This window comes from Pseudorca crassidens, chromosome 9 (assembly GCF_039906515.1).
Source record: "Pseudorca crassidens isolate mPseCra1 chromosome 9, mPseCra1.hap1, whole genome shotgun sequence".
Lineage (NCBI taxonomy): Eukaryota > Metazoa > Chordata > Mammalia > Artiodactyla > Delphinidae > Pseudorca > Pseudorca crassidens.
Window position 1 is genome coordinate 13,254,710 of NC_090304.1, and position 13,358 is coordinate 13,268,067.

Here is a 13,358-nt window from a genome sequence, read left to right on the forward strand (position 1 = left end):
TTTAGCACCCCATAACACGAAGGAATGGGGGGTGACTGCTAATGAGCACAGGACTTCTTTTCAGGGTGATGAAAATGTTCTGATATTAGAAATTTGTGCTGATCAATGCACAAATTTGTGAATACAGGCACACCTCGAAAATACTGCAGGTTTGGTCCAGGACCACCACAGTAAAGCGAGCATCACAATAAAGCAAGTCACATGAAGTTTTTGGTTTCCCAGTGCATATAAAAGTTACGTCTGTGCTATATTGTAGTCTATTAAGTGTGCAATAGCATTATGTCTAAAAACACAATGTTCAGACCTAAACTAAAAAATCTTTTATTGCTAAAAATGCTAACCATCCTGAGCCTTCAGTGAGTCATAGTAGTAACATCAAAGATCACTGATTACACCTCACCATAAGAAACATAATAATAATGAAAGAGCTTGACATATTATGAGAATTGCCAAAAGACAATCGCCAAAATGTGACACAGAGACAAGAAGTGGGCATACGTTGTTGGAAAAACGGTGCCGATAGACTTGCTCGACGCTGGTTTGCCACAAATCTTCAATTTGTGAAAAACAAAATATCTGCAAAGTGCAATAAAACACGATATGCTTGTATACTAAAAGCCAGTGTCCACTCTGAAAGGACAAATTTGCCCTGGGGCAAGAAGGAGTCTGGTTTGCAGAGAGGCAAGAGAAAGATGGGGTGAGTCGAGCTGGTGGAGATGGCAGGAGCCTCTCTCAACCCCATGAGCCCCAGTACTTCACTGGTCTGCTCCCTATACAAGACTTTGCCCTTCTCCACTGTGTCTGGCATTAAAACTCATTGTAAGGGACCCTTTCAAACTGGGACTGGGATTGGAATTGGGTATCTTTTAAACCTTCAAAGGGCAACTTCTGTTCCTCATGGGCAGTTTGCCATGGAGCATACGGACGCAGCTCTAGATAACCTCTTGCTTATTGTCACATAGTGTTTCCTGTGTGTCAGGCAGGCACTGTTCTAAGTCCTTGTCAATTACTAAGTCATTTAGTTCCAGCAGACCAGTAAACGGACTTCCCTGCAGTCCAGTGGTTAAGACTTCGCCTTCCAATGCAGGGGGTATGGGTTTGATCCCTGGTCAGAGAGCTAAGGTCCCACATGGCTCGTGGGCAAAAAGCCAAAACATAAAACAGAAACAATATTGTAACAAATTCAATAAAGACTTTAAAGAATGGTCCACATCAAAAAGAAAGAAATCTTAAAAAAAAAAAAAAATCCAGTAAAGTAGGAACCATTATTCTCCTGCCCAAAGTCACGCTGCCCATGCAGATAATAAACGGCGGAGTCAGAATTCAGACCCTGGCAGCCTGGCTCCAGGGTCCACGCTGTTACCCACCCCACTGTGGGGCTCATAGCAAGCCTGTGGGTTAGGACTTGTTAGCCTATTGCAGCCTCAATTTACAGATGAGGAAACTGAGGCCCAGAGAGGTGAACGACTTGTGGCTGGGGTCGGACTGTGAGTTAGGACACGTTGGGATGGTGTGGGCACGTGCACGGGTAAGGGACCTCGGCGCCCAGTGACTCACAGGAACAGAGCCTGGGGTCGGTGGGTCTAGGGGGAAGGTTGTGATGGGGAGAGGCCCCAGCCTCCCTGCTGCCTGTGTGCCCAGCCTCATCCCTGCTTCTTCCAGCTCTCAGCCCACCCCTGGGGGCGGCTCCTTGGCAAGGCTGCGGGGAGGGCCTGCCCAGCCAGGAGGCTCAGGGCCAGTGTCAGAGGTGCTGAAGAGACGCCCAAGGGGATGCCTGGGGGGGCAGGCACCTTCCTCCCAGCTCGGGGGTGGGTGTGGTAGAGGCCCCGCGTGACCTTGTGGCTGACATTCCTTGGCGGCCACGTGGCCCCAACTGGCAGGGACAGCTGCGGACAGCGACGGACCAGCTTTGTTCGCAGGGTGGCGCCTGCTCTCCATCCAGGCCCTGCTCCTTCTGGGGGCTCGGTGGGCAGCTGGCGCTCTGCGGCCCCCTCCATGAGTGTCTAGAGGCACGGAGCCACCAGGGTCTCTCTGGAGGGGGCTCGCGGCGCTGGGAGGATGGGGCAGGACCAGACGAAGCAGCAGATCGCGAAGGGGCTCCAGCTGTACCAGTCTAACCAGACAGAGAAGGCGCTGCAGGTGTGGACGAAGGTGCTGGAGAAGAGCTCGGACCTCGTGGGGCGTTTCCGCGTGCTGGGCTGCCTGGTCACGGCCCACTCGGAGATGGGCCGCTATAAGGAGATGCTGAAGGTGGGAGCGCCGCGGCCGGGCTGGGAGGGCAGGGCTGGGGCGAGATTTCTCCCAGGCCTCCCAGCCCCCCTCCCGCCTCCTCAGGCTCCCCTGTATCCCACAGGCTAGTGGCTGGGGCCTGAGGCTCTGAATCCACTGGGTCTTGGCTTTGGATTTGGGCCTGTGGCCTTGAACTCTGATGTCTGAAGCTCTGAGACTGAGGTTCTCAGCCTCAGGGTTCGGGGAGCTGAAGGCCAGGTCTCAGAGTCGAGGTTCCAGCCTTCCTGTTTGGGGTTCTGAGTATGAGCCTAGGGGGCGCTGGCTCCAGGTTTGAGGCTGCGGATGGGTGGGTGGTGGAGACTGCAGACCTAGGCTCAGGATGGAGAGGTGGAAGCTGTGGGTCTGGGTTTGGGAGGTGGAGGCTCCTGGGCTGCAGCTTCTGGGGCTTCTGGGACTGGGGAGCAGGGAGCGCATCTGAGGCCGGGGGTGGACGCTCTGGGCCTGAGGCTTTGGGCTGTGAGGCTTGGAGGGACGGAGGCTCGGGTCCCAGGCTCAGGGTCCAGGCTGACGCTCCCGGCCTGCCACCCTGGCGGGCAGTTTGCTGTGGTACAGATCGACACGGCTCGGGAGCTGGAGGATGCCGACTTCCTCCTGGAGAGCTACCTGAACCTGGCGCGCAGCAACGAGAAGCTGTGCGAGTTTCACAAGACCATCTCCTACTGCAAGACCTGCCTCGGCCTGCCCGGCAACCGGGCAGCCACCCAGCTCGGAGGCCAGGTCAGCCTGAGCATGGGCAACGCCTTCCTGGGCCTCAGCCTCTTCCAGAAGGCCCTGGAGAGCTTCGAGAAGGCCCTGCGCTATGCCCACAACAACGATGACACCATGCTCGAGTGCCGTGTTTGTTGCAGCCTGGGCAGCTTCTACGCCCAGGTCAAGGTGGGCCCGGCCCCCCAGGGAGGGCGGTAGAGTCTCGGGCTCCCTGAGAGTCTCCCGTGAGCCACGCTCCCTGTTGCATCACCTCATTCAGTCCTCCCATTTAGGTAGCGATGAGGCAGACGAAAGCCTGGGAGGGAAAAGACAGCCAGGAAGTAAAGACATGGCCAGGCAGGGCAGAGCCAGAATTCAAGCCTTGATCTGTCTGACTTCCTGGGGGAATGGGAAGCTCCTATGTGAGGACAGGCCGTGAACCTGTACTGCCACGTGTTTGCTGTGTGATCTTGGGCAAGTCACCTCTCCTCTCTGAACCTATGAAATGAAGGAGAATGAAACCCACTTTACAGCGTGGTTGTAAGGATTCATTCATCAAATATGTACTGAGCATCTATGATATCCCAGACACTGTTGGCCTAGGGTGCAACAGTGAAAACAACAGCCAAGTCCATGGGTTCATGAACCTTGCATTCTAGCTGGGGGAGAGAGACAAATAAATGCAATCAGCAAATCAAGTATACAGCATGGTGGAAAGTGCCTAGGAAAAAGGCGAGCAGGGAAAGGGGGTTAGAAGTGCTGAGGATGAGGTGTTGCAATTTCAAACAGGGTGGTTGGAAGGCCTTGTAGAGGTGATGTCTGATGTCTTGGAAGAAATGAGAGGGTGAACCATGCAGAAATATGGCAAAAGAATGAAAAAGAGGGCACAGTTAAAGCACAGCTCTGCCCTTGGGGGACCTTACCCAGTATGTTCAAGGAAGGATGGAGGCCAGCATGGCTGCAGCATGTGTGTGAGAAGAAGGTAGGCGGTGGTGGAGTCAGAGAGGTAAGGGGGAAGGGAGATGGCAGATTGAGAAGAAACTGATGGGGTCAATGACCTCAGACTTTTGGTCCTGAGCATTTGCTCTCTTTCCCCCTAGGCATCTAGGCCCATGGGGGATGTTAGTGCCTGGCACATAGTAGATGCTTAAAAAATCCTGGAGAGTGTAAATGCTGATGGATCAGAGGTGGAAGTATGAGGAAGTGAGAGTCATCCACGACCACACTGAGGATTTTGTTTTCAGCAACCAGATGTATGGGGAAGCCATTCAGTGAGATGCAATAGGATTGGAGAGGGATAGGGGTGTTTTATGACCTTTTTTATTATGAAGAAAATTAACCATGCAGGAAAGCAGAATAATGTAATGAATCTCCATATACCCACTACTTAGATTTAACAATTATTAATATTTTGCCATATTTGACTTACATATTTTTCACTGAAGTGTTGTGATACAAAATTATAGACATCATGATTTTTTTTTTTTTTTTGCTGTACGCGGGCCTCTCACTGTTGTGGCCTCTCCCGTTGCAGAGCACAGGCTCCGGATGCGCAGGCTCAGCGGCCATGGCTCACGGGCCCAGCCGCTCCGTGGCTTGTGGGATCTTCCCAGACCAGGGCACGAGCCCGCGTCCCCTGCATCGGCAGGCGGACTCTCAACCACTGCGCCACCAGGGAAGCCCCATCATGATATTTTACCCCGAAGTAATTCTGTATGCATTTCTGAAAAAAAAAAAAAAAGAAAGAAAGACCGTTTTCTGATATAAGGACACTTTCTTACATAATCACAATACTATTTATCACACACACCATATTGAACAATTATCTCTTAAATTTCTCTACTTATCCTGAAAATATGCCTTTATCCTCAGCTTGTTTGAATTGGAATACAAACAAGAACCACACATTGCAGTGGTTATTATGTCTCCCGAGTCTCTTTCTATAGAGAATTCCTACCCTTCCCTTTATTTTCCATGGTTTATTGAGGAAGCCGGATTAATTGCCTTGTAGAATGTTCCATCTCATTGTCTCATTGCTTCCTCAAGGAGTCATGTAAGTTGTTTCTTTGTCTCCATGACTCTCTATGAACTAGAACTTACATAATGACTTGGTAAGATTTAGGTCACGCATTTTTGGTGAGAATACTATACAAGCGAGGCTGCGTGCTTCATATCACATCATATCGGTAGTTAAGGGAGTGACCACCTGATCCCACTGTTTTCATCCTTGCTGTCTTCCTTTCACGACCAGTAGGTTAACTTGTGGGGTGACACTTTGGCTGTGAATATTCAGTTCTGCAACAACATTTTCCGTAATGGTTTGAACATCCATTGATGTTTGTTGCCTGAATCAATTCTTTCATTTCAACTCTCAGGAAATGGTGGTTTCCAAGTTCTATCATGCCTTCTGCAATTATTAGCTGGGATTTTTCTATAAGGGAGAACTTTCCCTCTTTAACTGGAGCTAGTTGATTACGCTGAAATACAGTTCCTTAAGGAAAGGCAGAATAAATACTTTTTCCCTTTCCTTTAATTACCACTTTCCAGAATAATGAGTTGACGTGATAGTTGCCTTCAATGATCACGCTTACTTGTTTTGCTTCCTCTTTTTGTAGTATCGTGAAATCATGGATTTAAAAAAATATTCAGTACTCGTCAGTCAGTTGCAATCATTGTTCCTTTTGATACTCGTATTATCTTAATTTTAGTCGGTGGAATTCTCTTCAGTATGGCTACTGTGTCCTTTTGACAAGACTTCATTTAGTCTTTGAAAGAAAGCATTCTTGTTTTCTGGCACAATAGCCTGTCCCACACTCGTTTTGTATACTGTCGTCCCTCGGTATCTGCGGAGGATTGGTTCCAGGATCCCCCAGGACACCCAAATCCGGGAGTGCTCAAGTCTCTTATATAAAATGGTGTAGTATTTGCATAAAATCTACATACATTCCCTCCACTCCATACTTTAACTCATCTCTAGATTACTTATAATAATACCTAATACAATGTAAATGCTATGTAAATATAAACTGGTGTGTGGCAAATTCAAGTTTTGCTTTTTCGGAACTTGCTGGATTTTTTCCCCCCAATATTTTCAACCCTCGGTTGGTTGAATTCAAGGATGTGGAACCCTTGAATCCAGAGGGCCCACTCTATTTCCTGCTCCAAACCTGGACCCAGCCATTCCTCCGGGTCCTTTTTTAGTAGGAAATGGTATTTAAAGACCAAACGTGGGCTCTCAGGATGCTCGCGGCTGCTGGGTTGTTGTTGCTACTACATCTCTTCTGTTGTGAGGACAACAGGACTTCATACTGATATTTCCAATTCATAGCCAATGTTTCAGGATTTCCCTTAATTTATTTCAGACTTGATTCTCTTTTCTCTTAGACTGAAAATCTTGGTTTCTAAATATTTACTTTATCCTACAAAGTACATAAAAGAATTTCAAAAGACAACACCAATATTGTCTTACTCAAAAAAAAAAAAAATGACGAATGAGGTTTGATTTCTTTGCCATTCTTTTGTCTTTATAATATATCCCACTATGACTGAACTGTTCAAGTATATATTTTAAGGTCCTTTGAAATAATAACTTTTCTGTATGGCTATATTAATATATAACATATATAATATAATATATAATATATTAATATATATTATAAAACAATCGTAATATACTATGATAGAATATTATAATATACCTTGATTGTATTATAATATATACTTATGATTAGAATTGATTATAATATTAATATAATGATATACATTAAGGTCATTTGTTTCCATTTTCTATTTTTAGGGTTTTTAAAATTAAATTTAATATTTTAAAGTCTGTAAAACACTTACATGGCTTCAAGTTAAAAAGTACATAGTAGGGACTTCCCTGGTGGTCCAGGTGAGACTCCGTGCTCCCAATGCGGGGGCCCCCAGGTTCGAGCCCTGGTCGGGGAGCTAGATCCCGCATGCGTGCCGCAATCGGGAGTCTGCATGCCCCAACGAGGATCCCGCGTGCCACAGCTAAGACCCAGTGCAGCCAAAAATAAATCAATAAATAATAAATTAATAAAAAGTACATAGTACAAATTAAGTATGTTAGGAACAGGTTTTTATTGGGGTTACCGAGAGTTCTCTTTTGGTCATATTAACTTGTTAGATATTAAATAAAAATTCAAATAGGTTTTCTACAAAGAAGAACAGAGAAGTGGGGCTGTAGCTAAATGGGACATGAGGTCAAAGAAGGTTATTTGATTTTTTTGTTTTGTTTTGTTTTTCAAATGAGGTAAGAAATGCCAGGCTGTGATTTTACATTGATAGGAATGATTCCGTAGAAAGAGACTGGGGAGGGGGTTCCAGAGCCCACATGGAGGGGGTCATATTTAATTTGATAGGAGCAGGGAGTAGCAGGAAAGGAGGCAGTGTGGGAACAGATCTGGTGGGTTTGACGGATAAGGTGGATAAGGGAGCTCCTCTCTGATTTTCTTCTCTTTTTTTAAAAATAGTAAAGTTATTTATTTGTTTATTTTTGGCTGCATTGGGTCTTTGTTGCTGCGCGCGGGCTTTCTCTAGTTACAGCGAGCGGGGGCTACTCTTCGCTGCGGTGCACGGGCTTCTCATTGCGGTGGCTTCTCTTGTTGTGGAGCACGGGCTCTAGGCGCACAGGCTTCAGTAGTTGTGGCGCACAGGCTAAGTAGTTGTGGCATGCGGGCTCAGTAGTTGTGGCTCACAGGCTCTGGAGCGCAGGCTCAGTAGTTGTGGTGCACGGGCTTAGTTGCTCTGCGACATGTGGGATCTTCCTGGACCAGGGCCCCTGCATTGGCAGGCGGATTCTTAACCACTGCGCCACCAGGGAAGTCCCTCTTCTGTTTTCTTAATGGTGCATGCATAAGGTGAGCTCATGTGCTAATAATGGACAGGTTGAGAAGACATTTGGAAGTCTGAGGAGAAAGAAAGGTGAGAGGATGATTTCTTTGCCTCAGTGAGTCTGTCCCAATGTTTTTTGAGCTGACTGTGCTGGCAGTCACCGAACATTCAGTGATGACTGGGTGCCAGGGGGCAAACTCCATTGGGGTTGGAGTGGGCTCTGATATCCCCACCACCACCCTTCTGTGTGTCTCTGAAGCCGAGGGGCCCAACTGGGACTGGGTGAGAGGAGAAGCCAACTGTATTTTCTTCCTTCTCATTCATTCGTTCATTCATTCATTCAATAAATACTTTAGGCTAAGTGCCAGGAACTGTGCTAGGCTCTTGCCATACATCGGCAAACCAGATGAAAACCCCTGTGTTCGTGGAGCCCACACCTGTGCACTGGCTGTTGCCTCTGTCTGGATCACTCTTTCCCTGGACACCAGAATGAATTCATGAATGAATGAACACGCGGTGGAGGGTTCCACTTAGGGGCAGCTCCTGCCATTCAGTGTGCCCCCTCCCAGCCCACCCCCTCCCTGTGTCCCCTGCAGGACTACGAGAAAGCCCTGTTCTTCCCCTGCAAGGCTGCAGAGCTCGTCAACGACTATGGCAAAGGCTGGAGCCTCAAGTACCGGGCCATGAGCCAGTACCACATGGCTGTGGCGTATCGCCTGCTGGGCCACCTGGGCAGTGCCATGGAGTGCTGTGAGGTGGGGCAGCAGGGAATGGGGGCAGTTAGAGGGTGGTAGTGTAGGCAGGGTCTGGGCCCAGTGCCTCTTCCTGCCAACTCAGCCCACTGAGGCCCCCAAGCCTTGCCCCTGGCCCCTCCTCTCTACAGCTGAGCCCCTGAAGGATGTGTTTGTTCCCCAGTCCCCCTGCCCCAAACCTCATTCCCTTCTAGTCTGTTTTCAGGGGAGAGCACTTCCTTCTGCCCCCCAATCCCTGCCAAAAAAAGTGCCCTTATGGGGCACTTTAAGTAGGAAGAGAGCCAGTCTCTGGAGTTCCACTGATCTGGGTTCGAATCCCAACTTTGCCACTTAATAACCTGGTGACCTTGGTCAAGTCACTTCTGTTCTCAGAGCCTCAGTTTCCAGTGCTGTCAGACCTCAGTGGTTCAGTGCATGGGCCTCAGCACCATGAAAGGTGTATTGGGCTCTGAGGATGTTGGTGACCCTGGACTGCCCATCAGAGGGGCCCAATGGGTGAAGGCACCCCAGTGGTGGGGGGCAGACGAGCAGGTCTGAGTGACCGGCCTCTGTCACAGGAGTCTATGAAGATTGCACTGCAGCATGGGGACCGGCCACTGCAGGCACTCTGCCTGCTCTGCTTTGCTGACATCCACCGGAGCCGTGGGGACCTGGAGGTGAGGTCACCGGGATGCAGGGGGAGGTGGTGCGAGCCTGGCCTGGCCTGACTCCACCCCTGACCTGGCTGTGCAGACAGCCTTCCCTAGGTACGACTCTGCCATGAGCATCATGACCGAGATTGGAAACCGCCTGGGGCAGGTACAGGTGCTGCTGGGTGTGGCCAAGTGCTGGGTGGCCAGGAAGGCGCTGAACAAGGTGAGGTGGACCCCTTTCCTGCAGCTCCCAGCTCTCCCCAGTGCTCCCACTTGAGGCCAGTAGGTCAACCAACAATGCGTGGGTCTGGTTCTGGGCTGGACTCTTTCAGACACTTTGTCTAACATCAGCCTCACCCCAGTCCCATGAGGCCAGAGGATTCCAGATCATTTTCCAGGCTCAGAGAAGGTCCATGACTTGCCCGGTCCAACAGCTAGTAAAGGGCTAGGCCTGGGGTTTGCACTCAGGACACTTTAACTGCCTCCTATGATTTCACGACACCTCGTGAAATAGGAATGTTCTTCCCACTCTATATCTGAGTAAACTGAGGCAGCTCTGGTGACTGTACCCCAGCCTTTTCCTCTTATCTTCACACACAGGGCAGCTGCCCACCGGTGCTGCCCTCCCCAGACCCACCCCTCCCTACCCCTTCCTTCCCTGTGAGCTAAGGCCTCTGTCAGACAGCGCTGCCTGCAGCCCTGGCCTGTGCTCACCTTCCAGGCTCTGGAGGCCATCGAGAGAGCCCAGGACCTGGCCGAGGAGGTGGGGAACAAGGTCAGAACTGAGTCCGTCTGCTGGGTCTGGAGTCAAGAGCCCAAGGTGGGATCTTGGGTGCGTGGGGAGGCCCCCCCTGAGCCTGCTCCTGCACTGAGCCTCTCCTGGTCTCCAGGAGCCGCCCCCATCGTCCCCAGACCCTGGCTGTTTCTCTTCCCCCCAGAGAGCACTTCGGAGGGCAGGGCAAGAATTCCATAGCTCAGGGGATATCAGAATTCCTCAGAGGTTTCTTGATGGTCATTAAAACTCCTAACAGTGGCCTCCACTCATACAGAGGTGGGCATCACAGGGCTCTTCTAGGTATCGGTTCCAGGCCTCAGTGGCTCCCTGCAAGGTGAGTACAGCAAGCCCCACTTTACAGATGAGGAAAGTGAGGCAGAGATGTGCTAACTCCAAAGCCCGTGTTCCTTTCATAGTATATGTGGCCCCTCCACATTTGATAATCATATCCGAACCTTTAAATGTTGAAAATAACCTCAGTGTTTCTCGAAGTCTTCAGAAGATGTGCATTTCTCAGGGATCAGGTGCACAGTCCAACTGAACATGCTACATATATGTGCCTTGGCTGGATGATACCTGCTCCGGTTTACTCAGATATCTCGGGCTCTTCAGAAGCGCTGATGAGCTGCTGTGTGTATTTAATTAACAAAAACAGGAAAGAAAATTAATTATTATGAGGTCAGTGCAGCAGGTTTGGTCAATAAAATCCTTCAAAAGCATGGAGTCCCCAGCGGGTTCTAGGAGGAAGGATCACCCATCTCACCTACCTCCTTTCTGCGTGAGGGGAAACCAAGGCCCAGAGAGGGCAGGACGTTTTTCCTAGGCCCACCAGCAAGGCAGGAATGCAGCCAGGACAGGACCCCTGTGTACTGACCACCCGGTGGCCCTGTGGGGACAGCTTCTTGGGCTGGGCAAGGAGGGAAGCAGGGCAGCTGCTCACTAGCACTGACTTGTCTCATCCCCACGTCCTGCTCTCCTGGCCGCACCGGCCCCAGCTGAGCCAGCTCAAGCTTCACTGCCTGAGCGAGAGCATCTACCGCAGCAGAGGTCTGCAGCGGGAGCTGCGCGCCCACGTCGTGCGCTTCCACGAGTGCGTGGAGGAGACAGAGCTCTACTGCGGCCTGTGCGGCGAGTCCATAGGCGAGAAGAATAGCCGGCTGCAGGCTCTGCCCTGCTCCCACATCTTCCACCTCAGGTGAGTGCCCCGCCGGTGGGCACAAGGCACTCGGGGCCTCCCTGGGGCCTAGTCACAATAGTGATACGAACAGCAAAGACTTACACAGTGCTTTCGGCATCCCATGCCCGTTCCAAGCGTTTCCTATTAACTCATTGAATCCTCCCAGTAGCCCTATGAGGTGGATGTTCTATTATTCTCCCCAAAGAGGGCCAGAGAGGCATCTCAAAGGTCATGGGATTTAGATGCCCAGGGCCAGAGCTGCCTCCATCACAACCTCCTGACTCCCAGCCCAGGCTCTGCCCTGGAGGCCTCCCCAGGCAGAGTGCAAGGGGCCAGCAGGGCTGCTGGCAGGAGCCTGTGGTGGGGGGGTGGCTGTGGATACCTCCTGCACCTGCAAAGGAAGGAGGAAGAGAGAGGGCCAGGCCCAGGATGGGAGGACAGGCCCGCTGAATGGACAGGGCCCTTTGCTTCCCAAGGTGCCTGCAGAACAACGGGACGCGGAGCTGCCCCAACTGCCACCGCTCATCCATGAAGCCTGGCTTTGTGTGACCCCATCAGGTCGTGGGCTTCTGCCTCGCCTCCCCTGCTCCTTCTCTAGCCTCACGCTGAAGGCCGCCCTGACCAGCTGCGCCTCCAGTACCTGTTTACTCCTGGGGCAGCCTCCAGGGCCTCCTCTGGCCTCAGCCAGGGCATGGGGCCTGCCCACTGCTGCTCCTCCAGGCCCAGCTGCCCTCCCCCACCTCTCTGTACTTTGCTCTTTACAGAAAAATAAACCGTTTGTACCTGGTCCCAGCAATTCTGATTTTCCCTGCCCGAGGTCTGACGGGTGGAGGAGAGTGGGAGTGAGGCTCCCCACGTGAGCTTCCTCAGACAAACGTGTCTCTGTGCCCATATGTAGGAGTTCCTCCAGCTGCCCTTCCAGGTTTGGGGGCTGCCACCGTGAGCCAGAGGCAAGATCCTGCAGGTGAGGAGCACCTTTAAATGCTGACATGCAGGGCTGGAGAGGAAGATGTGATGAACAGTAAACATAGTAAACCAGCAAGGTAGAAATCCTGTTAGAAAGGTGTTATGGACGGAATTGTGTCCCCCAGATTCATGTGTTGAAGCCCTAACCCCCAGCATGACTATATCAGGAGGCAGGGCCTTTAAGGAGGTAATTAGGGTTAAATGAGGTCATGAGGATGGGGCCCTAATCCGTTAGGACTGGTGTCCTCATAAGAAGAGGGGGAAACACCAGAGAGCTCTCTCTCTCTCTCTGTGCTGCACAGAGAAAAGACTGTCTGAGGACACAGTCTTACTGCAACCATCTGCAAGCCAGGAAGAGAGGCCTCACCAGAAACCTGCTTTCCTGGCACCTTGATGTTGGACCTCCCAGCCACCAGAACTGTGAGGAAATACATTTCTGTTGTTTAAGCCACCCAGTCTGTGGTATTTTGTTATTGTGAAACTAATGGCAGAAACTAGCAGACTAATATAAAAGTGATAAGTGCTTTGGAACAATAAAGAATAGAGCAGCATTCTTCTTCCTCATCTTCATTCCCTTCTCTTCTTGTCAGTCCTAAAACCATTAGGTGGGACAGAGCAAGACAGGCATCCATGTGGAGGGGTGGCCTGGTGTGGGATATCGGAGCCCAACTAGGTGAGGAGAGTGTCCACACAAGGGAAACCCCAATGTGGGGAGGTAGAGCCTGTGTGGAGAGAGAAGGGTCCCCACACACACGGGTGCCTCATCCTGAAGTGTAAGAGCCCAAGTAAGGGGAGAAAGGAGTTCACATGAGGACAAGGCCTGGTGCTGTGTATTGGGGCCAAGAAAGGTGAGGAAGACATCCATGCAGATGGGCAGTCTGGGAGCTGGAGCCTGAACAGGGCAAGGCGGGCAGCTATGCACAGGGCAGCCTGGTGTGGTGTGTCAGAGTCAGAGCAGGGTGATGAGGACACCCTGGAGGAGAAAGGCCTAGCATAGGTGCCTGAGCAAAGTGAGGAGAGCATCCACGTGGTGGTGGTGGGTGGAATATGGTCCAGGGCAGAGTGTCAGAGACCAAGTCAGGTAAGGTGGGCAGCTGGCATGGGCTGTTGGGGCCTAAGTGGGCTAAGGAGAAACCCAAGAGGGAGAAGGTTGGGTGTGAGGTGTCAGAGCTTTCTTTCTTTCTTTCTTTCTTTTTTTTTTTAACTTTTTGGCTGAGCCACGT

At 50.9% G+C, this 13,358-nt stretch overlaps 1 protein-coding gene across 4 annotated transcripts; it reads left to right on the forward strand.

Annotated features, from left to right (window-relative positions):
- The first annotated feature begins 1,872 nt into the window (after positions 1–1,872).
- Positions 1,873–11,956, forward strand: RAPSN (receptor associated protein of the synapse). Of its 4 annotated transcripts, none has more exons than XM_067749046.1 (8): positions 1,874–2,250; positions 2,827–3,165; positions 8,430–8,588; positions 9,143–9,241; positions 9,318–9,440; positions 9,915–9,992; positions 10,988–11,187; positions 11,646–11,956. In XM_067749046.1, the coding sequence occupies exons 1-8, from the start codon at positions 2,059–2,061 to the stop codon at positions 11,716–11,718; spliced, it is 1,263 nt and encodes a 420-aa protein (XP_067605147.1). In that variant the 5' UTR covers positions 1,874–2,058; the 3' UTR covers positions 11,719–11,956. The 4 variants fall into 4 exon arrangements, with proteins under 4 accessions (XP_067605149.1, XP_067605147.1, XP_067605148.1 ...); XM_067749047.1 differs by having other exon boundaries at positions 9,939–9,992; XM_067749048.1 differs by lacking the exon at positions 8,430–8,588 and having other exon boundaries at positions 1,873–2,250.
- The last annotated feature ends 1,402 nt before the right edge of the window (positions 11,957–13,358 follow it).